The sequence below is a fragment of the Galeopterus variegatus genome, unplaced genomic scaffold (genome assembly GCF_000696425.1).
Source record: "Galeopterus variegatus unplaced genomic scaffold, G_variegatus-3.0.2 Scaffold7702, whole genome shotgun sequence".
Lineage (NCBI taxonomy): Eukaryota > Metazoa > Chordata > Mammalia > Dermoptera > Cynocephalidae > Galeopterus > Galeopterus variegatus.
In genome coordinates, this window is record NW_007733813.1 from 72,644 (window position 1) to 97,675 (window position 25,032).

A 25,032-nucleotide genomic window follows, 5' to 3' on the forward strand; every position below is an offset into this window, starting at 1 on the left:
GTTGCGATCCTTTGCCGGAAACGGAAAAAAAAAAAAAAAAAAAAAAAAAAAAAAAAAAAAAAAAAAAAAGTGATCATCAACTCTGAAATACTTAAGTGCAATCATTTGTTTTCATGTCTCTCTCTCTATATAAGCTCTCTGAAGGATGGAACAGTATAATTCAAATATCAGTAGTTTATGACACAGTTCTTGGGACATAATAGACGCTAAGAGAATGAGTGAAAAATCATGGTATTCCTATTCCATTAATTTGGTATTTACTTCAATCAAGACAAATTATATGAATTTATTTAGAAAAGGAGGTTATTCTTCCAGTACATGTAATTGTCTTGGGTTTAATTTCCATTTACTACTTCTTCTTTTACTCTCTCCAGGTCAAAAATGTTTCTCCTGGGCAGAAATTGTGAAGGCAGCATAGGGCTTCTGTTCTGCTTACTCTATAATGTATTAACATTGCACCATTGGCTCAAAACAGCAGCCCTACTCCTTCCGTGTTCTTTCAAATATATATAAATATATACATATAAAAAGAGAGCACTTTGGTTTCCTTAGCTTTATTTTTCTGAATCAATTTCAGTGCATTTTGGCCTTTAGCCTTTGGATGTTACTAATATATAGGTTCAGGGAATTCTTACAATTGCCCTTGGTTGAAGCTGGGCGGGGCTATGTGTGGTCAGATGGCAAAGCGATGATAGCTCTATTTCAATACAGGTAGAGGAGACACACTGCTAGTGTTCCAAGTAGACAATTGGGACACTTTTTTTTTTTTGCCAGGGAAATATTGAGAACATTGAGTTTAGATTCTAAAACATTCTACTTTATTAGATGGCTGAATTACTTGCCCAGGAGTGTTCTCCCAGCAGCTGTGTCTGTACTAAACGAACCCTTGACTATAACAAATTGATACAAGTACAAATATCTGTTCCAGACTAGGCTAGTCAGACGATTTCACCTAAGAACTTCAGTTTTGGAATGGGTTGAAGAAGAATATATTTATTCTTGACAATACTCTGGAGAAATATTTCATGTTAAAATTTTGGAGGGAACCTTGCTCTGTTGTTTCTGAAATCTGTGAGATGCTCTAATATTCTATAAGTGAATCCTTTTAGCTTTATCTAGCCAGGCACAATTTCTATAGCACACTTACAAAATATGCTTTTGTGGGGGAAGCACATGCATATAGCATTACTTAGATGGAAAAATATATTCAGAGTTTCTAACACATGTCTTACAAATTAACTTCTGAAATACCACTCATTTATAAGTTTAAGTTGGCATATGAGCACTTAATACATATTTATTAAGTAAAAGAATACTGTGGAATTTCTGTGATACCTTTAAATATGAATATTTTCCATGACATTTATTTTGCTTAGAGATAGGCACACTCTGAACCTTCCAAATGCCAAAGATTAAAAGTGCGGAGTCTCAAAACCTATTAAAGATTACACTCTGAAGGAGACCCTTAGGATTGTGATGGGAATAAATTAACTAAATCTACAGCACTTCACTTTTATGTCTTTGAAGTCCTAACATAAAGATTTGTTGGTAGTGATTAACTGTGACTGCTATGCTCCGAGGATAAAACTGCTTCTCTGGAGAGGATGCTGCTGATAGCTGAGTTGGGATGTTAATTTCATTTTAATGATGTTAAAAAATTGATTCAAATATAAAATTCATGTTCATTTAGAAGTGTTATCCATTCAGGATATGTAGAAAATTCTAACATACAATAATGTATAACCTATATTGTAAATAAAGATTGAAAATGATAAATTAGCGCATTTAATAATATTCACATAGTATCTTTCAATTTAAGTCTCAAGATACAGGGGATTTTAGCATGTATATGTGTTTTACTAAAAAAATTATACAGTGTTAAAAAGGCAGGAGAAAAACATTAGCAGATAAAAAAATAGGCTAAACATTTCATCATTTCTTTTTCTGGAGACAGGTAACCATTTAATGGATACTCTATCAAGTCAAATCAATTTTAATATGTTCACTGCCCATTCAGGAGTATCTTGAGAGTGAGATAGGCATATGACTATTGAAACAGATATCTTCATCTTTAATCCCAGAAATTAAGTAAAAATAAGCTTCTTGGAATCAAAGTTGAGTTTAGTAACGTGAATTCTTTAGGGCAACACATGTTAGACAGTCCAGTCTAATGAGTCCTCAGATTCAAAGTATAAAGTAGAGAAATAAAATATATAAAAAAATTGAATAGACACACACCTATGACATTTCTGAACCCCAAAGATAAAAAGAAAAATCTTAAAACTTTCAAAGAGAGAGAGAGGAAAAAGAAATCCTACATGTTATATACAAAAAAAAAAAAGGACAATAAATTGTTATTAGACACAACTGGAAGCAAGTAGAGGAGTAACTTCAAAGTTCAGAGGGAAAATTATTCTAAAACAACAGTTTTATGCTTTTGACAATTGACAATTAATTTCGAGTGTAAAGTATATTCTCAGTTTGCTAATGAATCAGGAAGTTTGCCACTCACCCTATCATCACATTTGTAGAGATGGTGATATGAGAAACTGGGGGAAAAAGAAATCTGATGAGATATTAATAAAAAATGAAATTAATACTGGTATTTCAAAAACTCTTTTTCAGGCAAGGGTGCAAATGCATAAAATTTCATTTCTTTTCTCGTAAGTTCATAGCTTTTGACTCTAGAATAACATATCTACCAAATTATAATATTATAAATGTTATTTTTAAGGTGAGGTGAGGCTTATACCTCTATACTTTGGAAGCCTATGACTAACCAGATCTTTCTGTGTTAAGTAAGTTTATAAATTTGGATTTTTTTTTTCTGCCATATACCTAAGTCATGTTTTAACAGCTTTATTGGTAATAAGCCTTATGTTTTGATCTTTAATTGTCTGACTCTTTTGTCTATCATCAAATTCTGAACTTAGGCAAGGAAGAGAGTTTCTATTTATTGGGAATACTCAAATCTAGAATACTCAAGTCTAGACTCTATGTAAAATCTGGGGAGTTGAACATCCTTCAGAAACTGAGTTTTTTGTTGGGCTCACCCATGCAGGGTTTTGGTTTTTCAGAAACTTCTATTATGCCATATAGTTATTTTTTTTTTACAGTTGTGTGGTTGGCTATACCTGGCCATCCTGAGCAAATAGCTTTAGGTATTAGCTTAAAACACAGGCTGGAGAGCCAAGAGAGGGAAATAAGTTGTTAAAGATCAGGGTGACAAGTATAAGAGAAAAGAGGTGAAATTCTCAAGTCCAGTTATTCTTAATGTGAGTCTTAGAAAAGGAGATGTTTATTTTTGTTAAATACGAGAACATGTGTGAAGTTAAACAAAGGATGTTGATAAGATCTCAAAGAGTCATGACACCCACCGAGGGAGCCTACATTGACAAAACTATGAAAAATCACAGTATTAATATGGAGAATAACTATTGAGAACAAGTGACTCATCCTTAATGATTAAGATAGTATACAAGGAGGCAACAGAAAAACTGGTCAAATTTTAAAGGAGACCAAGAAAATTAAGGTGAAATATTCAAAGAATTACTAGGTGAGTTTCAGTTTGGTATGATTATTGTAGGTATTAACTGGACTGTATATAATCTTGCTGGAGAAATTTATTGAATAGAAGCTTTAAAGGAAAGTACGACAAAGATGAGGCATAGTAGAGGCAAACCGGGCAGAACGATAATAGATAATTAGGCCTAGGTTAGATGCTGTTCTGCAGAGAGAACAGCACCTGTGTAATAACACCCAGGAAGGTAAAGATGGATAAGATTTTCTGGAGTAGTAGAAGCTTTAGCAGATTCAGTATTGTTGATTTTTTATTTCTCATCATGGGACAATAGCTAGAAAGATATGCAAAACCAATGCCTGGACCAGGAAGCAAAGAAACAGTAAAATTAAAGTAGGAATACAGATCTGGTAAGCTGTTATAATCTATGAATGCTAAATAGCTGGATGGTGAATGTACCTCAAATTAGACCTTTGTTTGGGACTGCCAACATTACAAATTTCTGAACTTTGCAAGAATTTTGAATGTCTCTGAAAGTGTCTCCCCCATATGTTTTTTCAAAAATGTGCCATAATTAACTTCTCTAGAGATTTCTCCCAATTAAATTTCAAGTCACAGATTGTCAATTCTAGATAGCTGCTATCCTAGCAAGCTGAAAATAAAATTTTCTCTTGTTCTGCTTATTCCTGCAGAGACTAATGAATTTTTGCTATGAACTTTGGGATAGTGAACACAGGTGATAATTTAAGTTAGTTAGGTACTATGGCCTAGAAACATTATTTTGCTGGAACAATGGATGGAATGTAAAAACAACTAATAGGAAACCAAAATGATTGCAACTTTGCATGTACAATCTTTAGAGTTCAACATTTTGAAAGGGGTTGCTACATTTATTATATATATATATTTTTCAATAAAATGTACTTAAAACTTTATTCTATCTTGAAAGAAGACTAGTAAACATGCAAGTTGAACACAGAAAAATGTGAGATTGTTTAAAGTGCACCGAAAGAGAATATAGTGTCTTAATAAAAGAAAATTAAAATTGTTACATGAAATTTTAAACATGAAAAAAATCCAAGAACAAGCTGCCAATATTCAATAATAATTAATCATAATAGAAATAAATTTTTAAACCATGCAATTTTACAGTAATTTATCTTGTTTATCTAATAAGATTAATTACATGGAGACCCTTCAGTTTCTGATAACCCAGAAACCAAGTCAAAATGTCATGCAACTCCTGAGTAAGTGTTAGCACTTACTCATATGTCTCACAAACACGGGTTGCATATTTATGCTCATAGGGTTCTTTCCATGGGATAGCCAATAATAAGGGAAATTCTTCAGTACTTTTATTAATTAACTCTTTCTTGCCTTGTTGGTTCCATTTTAACCCCAATACTATTATTCTGAAGGAAATAATAGCAGTAGGAAATGTTAGCCATTATTGTCTTATACAATGTATTAATATTCTCATTAATATTAAAGACAAGAAACTAAAATCAGTTTCTGACCATGAGGGCTCTCAGGAGTTGAGAAATAATTCTATAAAATTAGTATCAAATCAATCCAAAGTGTGTAAAGTTAATAATAGCTAAACTTTACATATATTATTTTAAATTATTGTATAATTGGAAAGCTTAACTTTAGTAGCTATTGAAAGGATATTTAACTTGGTCCCATAAACAACCAATATACTATGTAATAATGCAATGCCTTAATGTCAGCCTTATATGAACGATGAAAGCAGGTCATATTGTCATTATGTGTAAATATTTATTTGTTGTAGAAACGAGAATAAACTTATAATAAAAATAAACCAAGTCTATTAGCCAGGCTGTGTTTTGATTTTTCATATTCCTTTAGACTTGAAATAAACAAGCCAAAATTTTTAAATGTCTGTCAAGGAATATTTTTTAAAAGAATGTTTTTTCAAGAAATAACCACAAAATTGAATAGGCCATTCCTCAACAGGACTAAAAAAAATTAAGATATTTGAAACAGATTATGAGAATATTTAAGTATACATATTTTGACTGATCAACAAAAGAAGAAATATTTATTACTGAATAGGAATGCACATTTAATTGTATTTAAGAAATAATGTTCTCAAGGTCATTTTTTTTCTGGACAAATTTCTACTGAGTTTGGATATATACCTATTTTTAGTAAGTAGCAAACTAGTGAACAACTAAGTTAGTGAAATGTTTCTGCATCTTGTAAGTATATATTTTCTCATTATTAGTAAACATCTACAAAGCAAGTGAGAAGATGAAATGTGAGGCAAATTGATTAGTCTGTATACTGTAACCATAAGAGCATGTCTGTTACAAAATGATGACTAGAAGAGTGAATCTTCTTTTATAGGAAAGAGGGGACATATGAAAACCATAAATAGAATGTATTAATTACTTGAGAAACAAAAAAGGAATAAACAACCAATAGATCCTGGAATAAAAAGAAATTATATTGCTTTTAAATATGATGTTCTAAAGGTGCTATTTTGTCGCTGAAAATGTCACTATATATTTTTAAGATTTCTTATTTATGGATTTACTTGCTTTCTAACAGATGCTGAGACTCAAACTTTGCCAATTTTACAAGTTATTTAAATGTTCCTTACTATATGTGAATGAAAAGATATACCGTTTCCTGACAGATGCAAAACAATCTGCTTTGAGTCTAAAGTAAGTTTGTATTCAATAAGTCAGATAAATGTTTCTCCTTTTAAATACTTCACTTTAAAGCATACGCACTTACACTTGTTATGAGAAGAAACACAAAGCTGGATGGTATACTCTAACTTTACTATACCAATTCAGTACTGAATTCAATACCAAATGATTTTAAGGCTACATTTAAGTACCTTAAATATATGTGAGTTTTGAAATAAATGCTTTGATTACTTTAAAAAAACTGTTTATTTCTACTACAGGTTGAAGATTATTATACTCTCTCCAACTGTAGCTCACAATAGCCAGGAAACATGAGCACAGAGTTATTTTAGATAATACGAGGAATATACTGGCCTTAATCTAGCTATTTTGTTTCCAATCATCCTCTTTTTAATTCCCTAAAAACAATGATAAAGAATAAATAAAAGTTAGAATAGGAGGGAAAAAAATATCCAAACCTACTTTTTCTTCAGTCTTCTATCCTTTTCAGCTTGAGTTCCAAGTTTGCCCAACCCCAGGGACTCCTGAGCTGCCGCTTCTGTCTCCATAAAGCCTCCTGCGAAGAAGTAACTATTAGGATTAGGCTGCATACATTGTGTCAGTTTTGAAATTAGGTACTTAAAAGTTTACTCCAGCAACTATTTAGTGTCATATTTTTTGTATTCTTCTTATGTTTCCAACTCAACATGCATAAAATGACATGGTTACATACATAAACATACACTGAGACAATGAATAGAAACATACCTATTGGGATACCATTCAGTTGCACCTACTAGCAACATAATCAAAGCATCCTATACAGTGACAAACACTTGAATATGCAGTCCCAAAGCCTTGAAATCTATTTTGCTACTTTTCTTATGGAAAATGAGAGCAAAAATCTGTGTAGTGTGCAAGATATTTATCAACATTTTGTCAATATCCGAACAAATTGCAATATCTCATAAATAATGGGAAAAATGATAGCCCATTGAGCAGAAACTCAGGTGTATGTTTTCTATTCCAAGCTGATAGAATGGAGAGGCATTTTCTGACTTTTAACGGCTCTTCATACCCTGCCCCTGGGACCCTGTTCTCTGCTCAAGTGGCTGATGCTTGTATCCTTCACTATAAACCTCGCTTCCAGAGCTTGATGGTGTTCTGGGGAGATTTTTTTTTTTTTTTTTTTTTTTTTTTTAGTTATAATTACTTATTTCTATTTTATTTTACTTTATTTATTTAGAAGGCTGGCCAATACAGGGATCTGAACCCTTGCCCTTGGTGTTCTTGGCACTGCACTCTAACCAACTGAGCTAACTGGCCAGCCGTATTTTGTTTTTGTTTTTGTTTTAAAACTCTATAATAGTAACTGTAGAAATTCTAAATCTTTCTTCAAAAGACTCTGATAAAAACAGTTTTTGCCCAATTGGTCACAAATTACTTGGTTTAATGTCAGTATTGTTGGCTTTGGAATATGTAATATGTATGTTATAACCTTGGAATGAAAAGAGGAAGAAAGAAAAGCATGATGTGCATCAAAGACATTTTACAATGCAATTATTTTATTCAGGATCCTTACACATATAATTAATTCATAAAATATCTTCTGTAGTTGGAAAACGAGGACTTAATACTGTGCTCTGCTTTCTCTTTGGTATTTACTACAAGTTGAGTATACCTTGTCTGAAATGCTTAAGGCCAGAAGTGTTCAGATTTTGGATTACTTTCAGATTTTGGGATGTTTACAGATACACTCCTAATCCAAAAATTCAAAATTGAAAATGCTCCTTTTAGCATTATGTCGGTGCTCAAAAAGTGTTAGATTTTGGAGCACTTCTGATTTCATATTTTTGGATTAAGACTGCTCAACCTGTATACAAGTACATGAAAAACATGAAATCAAGCTAAATGAAAAAATGTTCATTATTTTTAAGTGGGTTAAGGTAAATATACATTTAAAATAGAAGAAATTTAAACTCCAGTTAAACTCAAGATTAGGTAGAAAGATTTAAGCTAATTCCAACTCTTACAAAGACTACACAAAAATTTCACCAATATATCAATAAATAAGACTATTGAAGATAACTTTCACTCTTCTTTCATTGTAGTGGATATTTCCTTACTTAACATTTGCAGGACTTGACCAAGGCATGTTTTTTCTTTAGCAGAATAAAATATCTTAGCAAAACATCAGGGGAAAATTTTGATGTTACTGTTTTTCATATTTTATTTTAGCAAATAATTTAACATATTAGATACTGTTAACTCTGGAACACTGATATAAATAAGTTAACTTCATATCCTGATAACTCTGTTACTGAACTGCAGTTAAAAGAAAGTTTCCTTTAATTGGAAACACATTGATTGCTGTGTAGGTCTAATTCAGGAATGTGGGGTTTGAGAACCAAAATTTATTTTATTCATCATGCACATGTGAAATTAATACTTAAAGAATTTTTTTTATTATGAAAGATTTTCATTGTTGGTATCATTAAGAAAGCCATCCACTGGCTGACTAAAGCACTCTTGGGGAACATTTTTAAATATGGAATTTTCCATTATGCACAGTGAGTGAATATTTTCATTTTATTTCTCTCATCTGTATATTTGCTTTGCTGTACATCCATAAATTACTATTCATAATCTGCAAATAACTATAAAAATGTTCTCTTGAAATGGAAATGAATGATTCACTTAAAAGTTATAAAATTCTTGAACAGTCCGTATGGAGACATGGAGATTGATGAGGCTGACCTATTCAATAAACAATGAAACATTTTCAACGACCAGGTAGTTGGATGAGTCAGGCTTTTTATTCTTCTAAGCTATAAAAGAAGAACATTTAAGTTGCAATTTAAATTGTTTCAAAAAACCCACTTTAATAGGAAAAACAAACATTTTAAAATAATGAAAAATCTGGAAGAAAATTTTAAAAAGCTCTAGGAGTATTTTGTGAGTCAAAAATGGATATTTCAATTTTCTTTTCATAAATAAAATTATAAATATGAAAAGCATTTAGGGCTTAGAAATACTCTGGGTACTTTAAATTTTAATCCTTTGTTTTCAAAGAATTTAGGGGGTAATTGAGGCAACATTCTGTTTGAAAATGGCACTTAAGGCCATAGTAGGTAAAATTGTTAAGCACCACATACAGGACAGCACCCATAAGCAGGAATAAAAGTCCCAGCATGTGCACTTTTTTAGCCCAATTAAAACATTTCTGGGTCAGAAGGACATTTTTTCATAGAATTGACCCAGCTGCCCCACAAATCCCAGATTCATCTTTCCAGATAGCTTGCCAACTAACTAACTGGTAAGGGTGATCTCAGCCAAACCAGCTTATGAACTTTGTCTTTTCTTTATGGATGATTATCTAAATCTGGTGAGAGTCTGTTTCATTCTTGTTCAGGTATTTGTGGGCTCACATAGCTATGCATACTTCAGGAATAACTATTCATCTATACCAATATTTTACTGACTAGCTGAATGTAATTAATTAGTGAGCACTTGAAATGTGGCTAGTCCAAATTATGTGCTGTAAATGTAAAATACACACAAAACTTTGAAAACTTAGTACCAAAAAGGTAAGATATCTAATTAATAATTTTGTATTTATCATGCGTCAAAATGTCAATAATCTTTTATATATTGGGTTAAAAAAAAGATATTATTAAAATTAATTTCCCCCATCGTTTTTTACTTTTCTTAATGTGGCTACTAGAAAATTAAAAATTACATATGTGGCTCACATTTGTGTCTTACACTACATTAATGTTGGAAAGTGCTATATACTGTGGTTTTCAGCTGCAGACAATACCCATCCCCAGGGGGATTGTAAATACTTGTGTATGTTGGAGGGAACATCTTCTGGTTAGCACTGTGACTGTGAAGCATAACTAGTATATACATATTGCACAAGGAAAAAAGAGTCTCAGCATCCTTCCATAAATAGAAAATCCTGTAGCTTGTCCTTCCTAAAATGGCAAGAGTGCTGCATATGAGAAACACTGGCCTGTGGAAGCTAGGGGTTATACATTCTCTAGGAGGTCCATTAGAAAATCATGTGGAAAGAGCATCATTAAATCCACCCCTCTCATGACTGAGGCACTCAGGTTTGAGTTCCATAATTCAGTGGACTTCTTAGATAATAAATTGCTTCTCACCTTGTCAGGGTGTACCTAATTGTCATGCAAACCAGTGTCCTTGCCTTCAGTGCTATTTTCTGGGCTATTACACAGGCACACTTACTTTAGCAAGGTCTTAGAAGGCTTGGAAGTGTTGAAGGCAGGATTGTTCCTAGGGTGTGAGGGTTCAGGCAAGCAGTTTTTGCCAGCCCCCTTTCTATCTAAACAGTTTGATTTACCCCAAATCTATCACAACAATCTAGTGATCCAATCTCACATAATACAATTCCAGCCAGTGGAATGAGTGATCTACTTGCCAGACTACCCTCCTGGAACCAGGGGCAGGCTACTGGTCCACGATGACTCCTTAGATGCAAGTCACTGGGTTCCATGGGGCAACTGGTCAACTTCATGTATTGGTCAGAGTGTCAGGGAGAATCCTGAAGAGGAGGAATAGGGATCCAGGCCTACATGGTTTGGCTGGATCAGGCACTCTGCCCAGATAGCACTGTCTCCCTGGCTGGTCCCAGAAACTGAAGGGGAACTAAGAAAATTTGGATGATTCCAGAAATTAGACCCACACAGGTCCAGGTCTTCACTGAGGGTGAAATCCCAGGCTTTCCCAGACACTGGAGAGGGTCTTAAAAAATTCAAGGAAGGTGCTGCAAAGTGTGGGGCTTCCTAAGGCCCAGGGACAGAGGACTCAAAGAAGGACCCCCATAGGCCCAGATTCACAGATAGTACTAATTTGGAGGTATCTATTCATTTGGATTGTGAAGGCAAATATTTCCACATTGCCCAGGCCTTAGATTCCATTCAAAATAACTTATTTCATGTTGGCCCTGGAGATACAAGTCTATAGGAATTTCTTGCCAAAACCCACATTGTAAGGTCTCTGCTTCTCCATCTGTATGGCAGATGTCCCTCTCATTGTATGGAAAAGGAAGCTCTAACTCTAGAGAAATTAAGACTATAATCTATTGATGATAGGTAGCTTCATCTTTCTTTCATTTGCTCTCTTTTCAGTAATAATCAATACTACATAAATACACTTGAATTTATAAATTGTTATGTAACTGTTCCATGTCTGTTAGTCTTTCAGCTACTTGGAAAATGTGCCTAGGCACCATGCCTGGCTCATAAAGGGTATGAAATAAACACATCCATAATAGATGCTAAATACTGCTTTCTTCAAAGCAAGACCCTTTCACCATGCACAGTATGAGTCATTTCTAATTCATACTTTATAAAATTGACATTGTACCTTTTGGTTTCATAGCATCAAAGAACAATCTAAATTTCTGGATAAAGGCCAGCACAGCCACCCAAATTTTATGTGTAGAAATGTTCTTGCTACATAATGCTGGTAAAATGTTGATGCTGTTTTTGTCATGATGAAATTATTTTCTTCATTATGCTTATTATAGCAGGCCAATGAGTTCAGACAATTATAATACAATCTGGAAGATGACCACAAAGGAAAGGAAATTGCAATTTGGTAGAAAAAAAAACTTTAAAAAATATATTGCTTCTCATATACATTTAAAGGATTTGCTAATGTAGCCTTTCTTAAAAAAAAACTTAATATGTATTTTTATATCTGTTATTGGGGATTGTGCTTGTTCAAAGTTAATATATCTATTCTTACTATTTGTTTTTCATAGCTTTGCTGTATTTGGCTCTATCAGATCAATCCTTTATTCTGTAAAATCTCTTTGTCTTAGAGTTCTGTTCTGTCTTTCTCAATGCCTGTCTATGGCCTCTTCTCTATCCTGATCATTCATTGTTGACATTAGCTACGTTGGTTATGTGTGTTCTGTTCTTTTTCCTATATAGTAATCATTATTAGGGCTCCTTAAAGACCTGTTTCCCAGGTGGTAAATTGATTAATATGTTAAGATCATACGGAACAAGTGATTCCCCCTGAAATAATAAATCTTTTAATATCTCTAGTCTTCTCCATTCGCTCTCACCATTTTCCTAAGCTGGTAAGCTGCGTCTGGAGCATGGCACTTGCTATAACTTTGATCCCTTACTTCTGCTTGGTATTTGACCCTGGAACTCAGATCTTTTTATCTGTGTGCTTGTCTGCTTCAAGTTGCTACCTCCTGATCTCTGTATTTCCAATCTCTCTATAGCTGTGTAACTTGACGCTCAGTTCTAGTCATTTTCTTTGTCTGATAATTGGATCTCACACTGCTGACCCCAGCCAGTACCCACTTCCTAATCAATCACAGAAAAGACTAAAGCTTCTTTGCATCACTTTCCCTTTGGAGTTTGTTTGTTCAAATGGCTTCAATATCCTTTTCTCATAGATCAGTCCCATTTGAAACTCCAGCTTTACACCTTTTCAATTCTGTACAAAAACTGTACTTAGATGTTCCTAGTGGAATTAAACATATCCAGGGAGAAAAAAAAATAGTAATCTAAGCTCCCTACAAACATTACAACAGTACATTGTATAAAATTTGTAATGTATTTTGTGTGATGTCTTCTTTTTACTATTGCCTTGAATTCTTATTTACTTTTTCATGGATTTATTTTTATCCTAAAGAAGTTTAAGCTTTCTGAAAGAAATAATCATGTTTTTAATTTCTCTAAGTTTCCATAAAAATGTTCCATAGGGCTAAGAGCTCAGTGAGGCATTTCTTTACTGAAACAGTCCTAAGCGTAAACTGTCTGGAAGCTCTAGATTAGGAAGTTGGAAGCCACTACAAACTCTCCTACTAAGCGCTTGGCTTTGCCTTGTAAAATTATCTCAGTTGCTATAAATATAGAATGTGGGCCATTATATGATCTTTAGATATCTTCTAGCTCTAAAATTCTACAATTTAAAAAGTATAAATTTATTTTCATAGTAAACAATTTATGGTATAAGATTAGTAGAAAGAAGACTTGCTGGAGAAAAGACTTAAATGTTGGAGCTTCATAGATTCAGGATTACTAGGGTTGAAGTATTTTTTAAAGATCATACACTCCAACCACCTTTCCAATGCTTAAATTCCCTCCACAACAGCTCTTTCTAACGCTCATCTAGCTTTTGCTTGACAATGTCCAGTAATAATGAACTCATTACCTGTTAAACTAGCCCATTTTGTATACAATTCAGACACTCCAGTTTTCTTTCTTACATTGAGATGAAGCCAATCTTTCTACAACAACACTTTGGTTGTAGTTTTGTATGCTCACTCAACAATGAGAAGGCCAGTACCTCTTCTACATAACAGCTCTGTAAATTTTTACAATTAGCTAGTCATGTAGGCCAGCAAGGAGAATAAACACACGCATCTACTTATCTACTATGCACATGATTTCAGTTCTCCACATCAGCCTAATCTTCCCTCCAACCTTCCTCCAAGGAGATGCTACACTTCTAAAAGTGCAATAAATAGAATGGATACCAATCCTTAGCTGTTATTTTGCCACATTAGAGTAGGATGGAAAAGTTTTCTTTTATCCTGACACTTATGTCTATTAATATGACCTAAATTTATTGACAATCGTATTGGCCTTAGAATCACAAGAAACTTCTAAATTTTCTTACAAAAAAATGCTCCCAAGATCTATACTTTCAGAATGTGATATTTTGGATCCTCCTTGTCTCAAGTTATTTTTTTGTTTGTTTGTTTGCTTGTTTGTTTGTTTTTGTCTTGTTTTGGGGGAAGGGGAGACAGCCTTTAGGGATAAAACTAATTTTTTCACTTGTGATTCTGTTGGGAAAATAGAATAGTTTGGTCAGGGCCCTTCCCTCGGGTCCAGTTGGGTGTGGTTCAGCATCCTCTGTAAGCAAATTGTGTGTGTGTGGGTAGAGTTAGTGCACACGTGTGCCAATTATCTTTTTTAGTTTTGTTGCTATTCTTGTGTTCTGCGAGAAAGAGAGATAAAAAGAGAGATAGAGAGAGAGAGAGAGCGCACGCACGCACACGCGTGAGAGAGGTAGTTTGAGTGAAGCAGGCAGGCAGACATAGGCCTCATGCATCTGCCCGGTGCAGCCATGCTTTCTGGCCTATGGCTCCAGGGACTTTTTGGCCAGTTTCCTAGCTCATAGACATGCATGTAAGGGGTCTGGTGACCCAGCCTGATGTGTGTGGGGTTTGGTGACCCAGCCTGGCATATGAAGGGTTTGTGACCCAGTCTGTGAATGGGCTTGATGGGTCTGTGGGCTCCAGACCCAGCTTGACAATCAGCCCAGCTGGTGCAGGATTACCGGCAGGTAAAAGAGCCCAGCAACTGGCTTGGTTTCCTAGCCAGAGCACTACAACCAGCATAGTCATGGAGCTAGACAATTAGCGTTGTGAGCCACTGCAGAGCGCCACAGATTCCTATCCATATTAGTAATTCAGTAATCAGATACATGTATTGTTAAAATGTTTATGTCCAAGTCATTACGAAATGTGTTGACCAAGGACTGAGTGAGTCCTAATCACACGATTGGAAACTTTGCTCCAAGCATTATTCCACTCATGAGCACTATTGGGGGAGGGTTAAACAGTTATAAATCCCACTTAATTGTTCCATCATTCAGGCCCCATTTACATATCTTGTCCACAGAGATGCCATGAATCACAGCTTGCTCACAGCCTTTCCTGATCTGTTACCGAGTAAATTTGTCAAGGAAACAAAGGAGCTTAGTCTGACATGGCTATATTTAGCATAGCTTAATTTACTTTGTTTCAAAATAGGTTAATGCCTTCAAATAAAGTTAAAAGTCAGGCTAGTCAGGATTCCAATTACTTATACATCATACTGGATCTTGAGGTTTAGAACCACTGTTCTTAGTTGCCCTGACAAGACAATGTGGTGGGTAAACTTTTTCTGGGCTAGAAACATAGTGAAGTTTTTGTTTTGTTTTAAATACGAAGTTGTATATGTTTACATAATATCCTTACTAAATTGAAAATTCCTTGATGGTAACAGCCATACTTCAGCAATTTTCCTAAAGTCCCATGGTTGGTAACAGTGGCTCAACGTATGTTTATTCACTCAAAGTAGGAATAAATAAATGATTTCTGATTACCGACAGGTTTTTTTCCCCTTAAAATCTCAACTCTCTTGGGCTTTAATGCTCTCTTGTTAATGCCTCCTTTCTGAATGAACTCTCTATCTTCAAGTAAGCAGACAGAGGCAAAAATGAGTTTTTAATAGTTCCACTTATTTGTATATTCTTTTCACAACAGGTAAACCTTCATTTCACGTAAATTTAAAAATTACTAAACAAAGATAATAATATGAATTTTATAATTCCCCTTTTGGTCTGGGCAGTTTTTCCAACTGTCAGTTTATTTTGGCTGGTGGCATTCCTGACACAATTTTTACACATCTATGCCACTTGCTTATATTTATTGATTGTTATATTTTCTCTTTCCAACTTTTGTAACAAAATCCTTTAAAATCTGTTTTAGGAAGTGTTATGGTTTAAATGTGTCCCCCTAAAAGTTCATGTGTTGATTGCTGCTTAATTCCCAATGGGGCGGTGTTGAAAGGTGGGGTCATTAAGAGGTGATTGGATCAGGAGGACCATGCACTCATGAATGAATTAATCCATTTATGGAGTAATGAGTTAGTGGTTTAACAGGTTATCATGTTGTGAACTGGTAGCTTCTAAGAAGAGTAAGTAAACACATTAACAAGCATTCTCACCCAGCCCTCATTATGTGATACTCTGTATCTCCATGGGACTCTGTAGAGTCCCCACCAAGAAGAAGGCTCTTGCCACATGTGCCCCCTGGACCTTGGAATTCCCACCCTCTGTAACTGTAAGAAATAAGTTTCATTTCTTTATAAATTACCCAGTTTTAGGTATTCTTTTATGAGCAACAAAAATCAGTCTAATCCAGGCAGAGAACTCCCATTTCAGATGTACTACTTCTTCCTTAAGTTCACATCAACATAAATATAATTGTTGAGTGTGTTACCATCCTCTTGAATTGCTTTGACAGTATGAGGTCTTCATCCTCCTAACCAGTTTTCCATATTAGCTAAGATTCCATTTGTTTCTAGAGTTTTAGTAGTAGTGTGTGTAAAATTCCAGCTGTGATAGGTTGTAAAGTGACTGATAGACAATGAAGTTAAAAAAGTATTTGTGGACAACACACTTAATCTTGAATGTTAAGGGTAGGGGAAAGATAAGTCAATATCTGGGGAACATGACAGGATCAAGTGATGACTTTAAAAATATAGATTAGACATAAGCATGTTTGAACACTAATGGGAATATCAGAGATGCATTGCATCTGGAGGAATAAATTAATGGGGAAAAAAGACTCACAGTCCTTGGGCTACTACATCTTAATATGATGCTATGACATCCTGAATCTGTGCTCCAGGAAGTCAGCAGAAATACATATTGGCTCTGTTGTCTCCATGTCCTTCAATAAGATTACCAATACTGTTTATGCATCTTTTGATCCTGATATTTGTGATATAAAAAGAAAGTGAATGAAAATAAAAGAAAAAGAGAAACTAGAATCAGATCCCCAAGTAAGCTAGAAGGAATACTTCCTCTGCCAGCAGCCCTTCCACAAATATAACTGTGGCCTTCAGGAAGTCTTGGTTATATACATACTTCATTTGTCCTGCATAGTACTTAAAACTTGAATTCAAATGCTTTAAATGGGAGAACAAATGCTAACTGATTCATTTTAGTCTACACCACTCTGTTATTTTATACCCTGCCCAAAACCTGATGCTCCTTGTAGACATTTAAGTTTGCAAATTTTGCTCCTACTTTATAGGTGAGAATATTATAAACAAAAATTGTCAACCCCTCTGATAAGAGTAGAGTAAATTTCCTAAAAGATATATGAAAACTTGAAGCCTCCCATTGCTACCACATCTTGCTCTATGCTACTTTTGTGATTTGGGTAAACCAACCATTTAGAAAGGATGCTATAAGAGATTTGGGGAATAAAGTAATTTTGTTTGATTTCTGATAGCTTTATTCAATTGATTTTCAATGTGTTGCTTCCTTTGTGTTTTGCAGTTTCATTATTTATATTGCCTCTGCTAGTAACATATGAATATCTGTAAAAAATAGATAATACAGATATTGAGTTTTATTTTCCATGGTTGGGGTTATCTATGTAGTCATACTGAACGGTCCATAGTATCTGAAGTTTCTGTCATTACCCTAGCTTTTCAAATTGTTATGTAAGACAACCAACATTCTCTCTCCAAATATTTTCCTATGTGAATTTCTACAAATTCCTCCTTTGTTAGTCATCAGTTCTGATAGAACCAAGAAAATATTTTCTTAGTTCTATTTACGGTTTTCTTCTTTTCTACCATATTTCATTTGAAAGCATGTAGCATAGCTGCTCTCAAGTTAACTTACATTTCTTTGCCCTTACGAGCTAAACTCTCTAGGACTTTATAAATCTTAGGAAACAATTCAAACTTTCAGGTTTGGTTCTTTGACACCATCATCTTTCTACCATATTACTTTCCATGCCACTCTTTTTTATCTTCTATTTCTATTTTCACTGGTAGAAGAAAGAACATTGGCAGTGCTTCTGTGTCTTAATTTTCCAAATCAAAACATTAAAATCACGATCACCGGAGATGCTTTCCTAGTTTTTTCTGATGCATGAATCAGCAGCATTATTTGTAGGCCCTGGGTTTGAAAAGGTTTAATGGTCTTCCCAACACAACCTGGATATACCTTTCAGGACAAAAGTAGACCGAATGTCCATATTCATTAACCAAAGTTCCAGTGGGACTCACGTACCTTTTTCTTCTGGTACAAATATGGTTTCCTGGAAACTACTTATGCCTGTATTTTCTTCTTATTTTCTCAAGTCTTCCTTCCAATGAAGACATTTTAGTCTTGGTTTCTCCAGGAGCTTTTATTCACCCTCTACATGGCTTCTCTATAGCTCCATAGGCATAGTTTGTAGTCCTGTCATCCTCATCAGTATTTCAGTCTTTACTATGCTGCTAACTTTGTTTACCTTCTACCTTTCTTGTTCCGCGGAGCAAGAAAAATTGTAAAAAGCTCAGAAATCTTCCCAGGTCTATGGTATGACCCCAAATAACTATTACTAGTTTCTGACGTTGGTGGGTTGATAAGAATGTAATTGTAATTGATTCCATTCTCATCTGTTCTGACCTAAGAATATACAGTCACTGAAAATGGATAATAAAGGCTAGGTTTGTAGAAGCCTCTATATTTTTCTAACTTTAAGTTATACATTGGGTACCCTGATTTTGACAGAATATTTCTGGCAAAATTCCTAATGATTTAGTAATTTCTCATCAAAGTTAAATATAAAATATAAATACAACAATCTAAGTGAAAAGGGCAATTACAAATATTTTAAAAAGAAAAAGTAAGTTATAGAACTTAAGATGAACATATAGGTTGAAATGTGAATAAATAAAATAACTACTGTTAGAAAAATAAACATTTAAAAATACTTAAAAATCCATTTTATTGTGAGTTACACTATAATATATAGGAAATAATAAATAATTTGGTTAGGCCACAACCAGTTGTCAAATAAGATAAAACAGAAATTTTAAAATAATGTCTGGCATGTATATTTTTTATCAAAAATAATCAGCTTCTCTCTTCTTTCTTATGCAATAATATTTTTTTTTATAGCCTATGGAGTTCATCTCCTGAGAAACAGAATTCCAAAGAGGATTTAATTCCCCTGCTGAATAGCATTTAATCACACAGCTGGCTGCACATCAGTTTCCCGTAGCTTCAGATGCATTGTGTGGGTTCCACACTGTGAAAATCAGGGAAGGCATTTTTGAATAATAGTATAGTTGTAAATCTGCAAACATGAATATCATACTCAGAAATTATTTTGGTGTTAGGGCAGGAAACTAAGTCTGCCCTAACACCAAAGAGAGTTGGGGAGTTCCTTGTAAATAATTGCTTCTTTATTTGAGAAGCCAAAGTAAGTACTAAGAAATTTGTATCACTCTGTTCAGCACTTACCATTGGAGGTAGGAGTTCAATCCTTTCCCAAAAATATAACTCTAAAAATGAATATGTAGGAAGACACCTCCGCCCCCCAAAAAAGGCCAAGTGTATATATCATTTCAGAAATATCATATATCATTTATGTTTCAGGCAACTAAATATGTGTATATGTAAATATCTATCTATAAATATATATTTACCTAGGGTCATTTCAAATGTACTGATTTATATTTTTATTCAATTAGTCACTGACAATAACTAATTTTAGTACAATCCCTGTTGTCCTATTTCTTCCCCCCTCCTCCACCTACATACCATTGAGTTTATTAGGGGGAAGCTGTGGTAGCTTTAAACATTTTGCTGTTCTTGACATTTTATGCTGTGTATATCATAAAGCTTTATTCTGACTTAAGAAAAAATCCTTTTGGATTTTTGGTAGGATTCTCATTTTTTTCAATAGAAAAGCTTTTAAATTTACACAGCTAAGCCTTTATGCACATCTGTGTTCTACGTGACAGTATAGTCAATGATTTGAAGCAAACTTTGGCACCAGGATGACTATCTCAGTTCTCCAAATTATTAAGACATTATTTACTCATCAGTAAAATAAGGATGACAGTAATAACCTGAGCTTCACAGGGCAATTGTGCCTGCCACAAGAGTTAGCATTAAATACATTCTAGTTATTAACAGAGAAATAAAAGGACTGAAAGTTTACAATATTCTTTCACTATAACTTTTATTAAGTATTATTTAGCTAAATTAAATTTACAAAGCTGATTGAAATAGAAAGTTTGTAAGGTAGAAAAGAGAAGACATGAAAAGAAGAAAGATGAAATGACATGAAATGAAAGATAGATGGGCATTCTGAAGTGACTAACACAAGTGGCAGTATTAAGTCGAATACACGCATACTTACGAAGTTGCCCAAGTCGAGCTTTTTCTTTTTTACCAAACAAACGTCCTATGGAAGACTTGATTCCTTTCTTCTTGGGGGCTTTGTGAAGAGAGTCTTGGCTGCTATTGGTACTGCCAAGCCCAAGGCTTTCTGGCTCAAGAGAGGCAGATAAACTACTGCAAAACACAAAAGAGGGCAAACTGCTTGCTTTGAGGCAAAATCCACAAGGTATATATACAAGACTTGTTTTCTTTATATATGTTCAAAAGGAGGAACAAGGAGACTTTGATGTTATTTTCTTCCTTTTTTTCATGTTTCCTCTTAAGATATTCAGGTGTAGTTTCCTCAGTCTCATGTTCCTGAATCTCTAAATTTTCTCTAGAAAAATTTATTTTTGTTCCAAACAACTTTTTCCCCTTACTCTTTGTATGACCTCAAATTAATCAAAGAATATAGTCTAGTTCATTAAATGACCTTGTATGATTTAGCACTTGACCCATTATCAATTTCTTTCTCAAAGTTTGTTTTCCTAGTTTTAAACATAATTGCCCATGGTAATATATTTAAATGTAACTAATGATGAAGTTGAAGCTGTTATTCTATCTAACCTATGGTTTTACAGGATTTTTTTCTAGCCATCTTTTTCACTCTCAGTGTTGGAGCCTAACTCATTTAATTCAAAATCATCTGGATAGGATATAGAAGGAAATAATCATATATCCTAGTGATTACTGTATATTTTTTCTTAATTATAGTTCTCAAGTATTCTCTTAAATACATGATAAGCTGAATGACTTCCAAATAGTTGGTCTAGGTTTAATTTCTGGTCAATATATTTGATACTCTTTTAAAAGGAGGGGTGCAATAGATATTGTTATCAGTTTTTACAGGTGTCAATTTAATAATATCATGATGAATTAACTTAACTTTACCTATTCAACCTATTTAATCTGAGTTCACATCTCCTAAACTCCAAAGCAATAGCTTTTTATATGTTAAAATATAATTCACTCTTTTCTTGGAGATCGAAGGCCATAGATATTTTGAAGCTGGAGTAACTGGTATTTTTTTTCCACATTAACAATTAAAAATAACCAAAAAGAAAAAAATCCCTGCCAGCACAGAAAGTCTTGTTTTCAAAAGCATTTGTTGTAAAACATACTATTTAGAAAATAGATTCTTACTTAAAGTATTAATCATTGAGTCATTACATTTGGTTGTATCTATCAATTATGTGTACAGAGAGGCTACAACTGATAAGACGGTAAGAGGACACGTACTTATGATATAAGCTGCATGCTTATTTATATTATTAATTATTATAGTGATCTGTTTGCAATTTTTTAGGCATACAGGTAAGAAACTACAAAGAGCCACTATGTCAAATGAGATACTTCCCCATCTAGACTTATCTTTTTCTTTAATATTTTGGCCAGTGTATTTTTGCCTTCTGTTCTAAGAACATTCTGCCTGAGGAGTTCTTATTTTTGGCAGCAGCAGCACCCCCTAGGTGCACATACCTGTCTGCTAAAAGTAAATGAGGAACAATCATGGATTTTTCAGACCTTAATTACTCTTACACTACCACCCAAATTTATAGTCTTGTCCTAGAACCTCTTTAGTTTTTTGTTACTATTCCTAATAAGTCCTTTCTTTAACCGAATTCCATTTTAATAGAAAATATCTGCTAAAAAAAAAAAAAAAAAAATATATATATATATATATATATATATAAGAGCAGCAAGATCACAAAGACACAGTTAATTTTAAAAGAAAACATTTGATCTCAAAATGAAAATGTGGTTATTTCACAAGTGATATCAAGGAAAGGAAGCAAGACAATACCCTGATGGAGAAATACGACTCAAATAAAATTTTTTGCATACTTTTTGAAGCAGTCTATTTGACAACACTGAAGGAAGAGGAGTGTTTTTGGAAGGACAGCATTCGATGTGCAGTGTGCCTGGAGAGTCTTACCTTCGGGCTTCGTTGTGGTAGGAAGAAGGGAGGGTGTGAGTCATTCTGATGGCTCTAGGGGTAGGAGGAGGAGAAGTCTCACATTTAATTGTTGCTTTATCCTCCCGACCATCTTCTTCCACTACTGCAATCTAGAAGCAAACACAATACATTCAAGTGAACTCCCGAATTTCACCTGAAATTGATACACATGAATAATCATTAAAGCAAGGCTATGAGAATTTGAGTATTTCTAATACCAAACCAAACCAAACCAAAACTTTGGGCATATAAGTCTTATACATTCATGCTATTAAAGAGTGTGATTTTCACAGCTATTTAAATTGAAGACACTACAATTAAAAGATCATAGACCCACTACATAGAAATATTATTTAAAAGTAATAAAACTGATTACTCTCAATTTTTGAAATGAGAAGTTGGCAAAATATAACTTTATTAGATAAAGTGTTTTAAATCAGTCAGCCTAATAAAATGTATTCCAGGGTGTTAAAAAAATGAGTTGCAGTTTCTAAGAAAAAAGAAAAATCATTCTTTTCAAAGTGAGAATAATAAAAGGTAAGAGCATAATTCTTGAAAATTGTTTTGTTTCAGTACCAGTGATAGGAAAATTGGCAAAGACATACAGAAAACCAGAAGAAGATGGGATGGGATTTCTTTAAAGAACAATTTAATTCAGAATCCAGAACAATTCAGGATACCATAAATTTTGTCAGATATAAAGATACAGAGCCATAATAAAAGAATAAAAACTTTCCAACAGTCAAGTTGATTGCAGAGAGATTTTTTTACAACAATCCTGCATTTTTTTCATGGCATCATTGTGTATTACAATATATAGAGAGAGACCAAGAGTTGGGAAAATGGAATAATTTAATCAGCCTCCCCCCACCCCCCCGCCTGGGGCAGGGTGGGGGTGGTGCAGCATTCTTTGTGGGTAGGTTGTGTGTGGGTGGAGTTAGTGCACCTGTGTGGCGCCACCACCTTGGCTGGAGTTTACTGCCTCAGGTGGCTGCCGTGCATGCAACTATGCTTTCCAACCTACGGCTTCCAAGGACCTGTTTGCCTGTTGCCTAGCTCATAGACCTGTGTGTGAGGGGTCTGGTGACCCAGCCTGGCATGTGAGGGGTCTGTGACCCAGTCTGGAATGGGCTTGAGGGGGTCTATGAGCTCCAGACTCAGCCCTAGCTCGACAACTGGCCCAGTCAGCAGATGACAGGCAGGTAAAAGAGCCCTACAACTGGCATAGTCATGTAGATTTACAATTGGCAATGTTGGCAGGATTCTGACATTAGCCTAGCCAGATCTCGACAACTGGCGAAGTCAGTAGGATTACGGGCAGGTAAAAGAACTTGACACCAAGATTGTGGAAAACACAGCCAAAAGATATATAGTTCTGGAAGTTCCATTGAAAAAAAGTTTTCAGTGTGGCTAAAGTAAAGATTTTAAAGCTGTTTTCTGGGTAAATGTTTGTTTCTATATAAAGCTATTATGCATGAGTGTGTTCATCTATGATGAAGATCTTATGTACTGGAAGAACTTAATCAAATTGCCAGGACTCCTGTCCCTGAAGCTTAGATTAGCTTTAACAGCTTAGGTAAGCATCATAATATGATTCCTTCTGGCCATTCAACTAGGATAGTGCCACCAGGAAAATCTTTTTCAAGAACTGCTTTCAGATTGATTCCAATGCTATGAAAAACTCTTTCTAAACCCACCTCCCCTCTAAGCTTGTGCTTCTGAACTCTATAATACGTATCGGTATTTTCACAGTTCCATGATCTAACCGTGACTCTTTTCTACCATTGTTTCTGCCAAGCATGATCATTTACACTTCCTGAATTTTGTTCCTGAAACAAATTCTTATCAATACCCTCCTATTTCCCTCCTGTCACCAAACTATGCCCTTTCCCAGTATCAGCTCTTAAGAACATCGTACACAAACCATTGCTCCAAATAATATTTAAGAGCTCATACTGTAAAAACAAAGTGCAGGTGGAAGTCAAAGGCAATAAAGACATTATACTTGGTAAATTTGATAGTTGAGTACCAAAGGGAAGATGCTATAGAAAGACAAAGGACAAGAAAAATCAGATTCCGTCAATCTAAGCTATGTAAGCATAATATATATTCCCTTAATAATAATATAAAAAAGTTCTCTGGTTTCAGAAGTGTTTGGACATAGGTCGACTACCACATCTTGAAGATGCTGGAGAACAGATTTATAGATTTATGTATGTGCTGGATAGTAGGTTGAATCTTTGAAATCTTTCCCATCTGATATCCCATGATTGCAAGCTTCGCTGTTCTGAATTATTTAATAACATGTCATTTTGTGAATCAGAGCTGAAGTCCAGTTTGTTTCCTATATTGCATATTTGTTTTCTTGATTTCATTCCCAACAGGAAAGCACTGTTTTAAAGATATTTTCTGTGTTCTCCATGCTCTACCATCTGGAGAGACTGCTACTCCTAATGCTAATGCTAGTTAATTCCTAGAGTTAGCAAACAACTACCTGCTTTTTAGCAAACTACCCGCTTAAGTGTGCCTTTCATGTATAAACCAACCAATTCAGAGCTCATACCCTGAACCATCTTTCTTATCTGGCTCTTACACTGTAGGAGGCAATATTCCTCTACCCTAATCTCCCCACGGCCAGGCCTGAGACAACTAGAGGCAATCTTTATATCCCAGAGCTGGCTGAAATTATTCGAACTATCAATCCCAAGCCTGTTTACTCTGCCTTGCCTTTCCCTAAGAAACTCAAAAAGTCTCCTGCCCATGCTTTCCCCTTCTGCCTTCTGACTGACTCTGGGGCTTTCCCAGGGCTTGGAGTGCCCCTTCCACTTGGGAACAGTCAATACCCAACTTTCAGTGGCAGTTGTCTCCTGATCAGTTGGCCTCACCATACCCGAATAATA

General features: G+C 34.6%; 1 protein-coding gene across 1 annotated transcript in view; it reads right to left on the minus strand.

The window, feature by feature from the left end:
• Positions 1 to 25,032, minus strand: part of PPFIA2 (protein tyrosine phosphatase, receptor type, f polypeptide (PTPRF), interacting protein (liprin), alpha 2) — a gene marked incomplete at its 5' end in the record, with an annotated part of 84,941 nt that overhangs the window by 54,224 nt on the left and 5,685 nt on the right. The window contains 3 exons of the mRNA XM_008592229.1: positions 6,661 to 6,754; positions 20,156 to 20,310; positions 22,112 to 22,242. Coding sequence (XP_008590451.1) covers positions 6,661 to 6,754; positions 20,156 to 20,310; positions 22,112 to 22,242 — 380 coding nt within the window. The remainder of the gene's footprint in view (positions 1 to 6,660; positions 6,755 to 20,155; positions 20,311 to 22,111; positions 22,243 to 25,032) is intronic.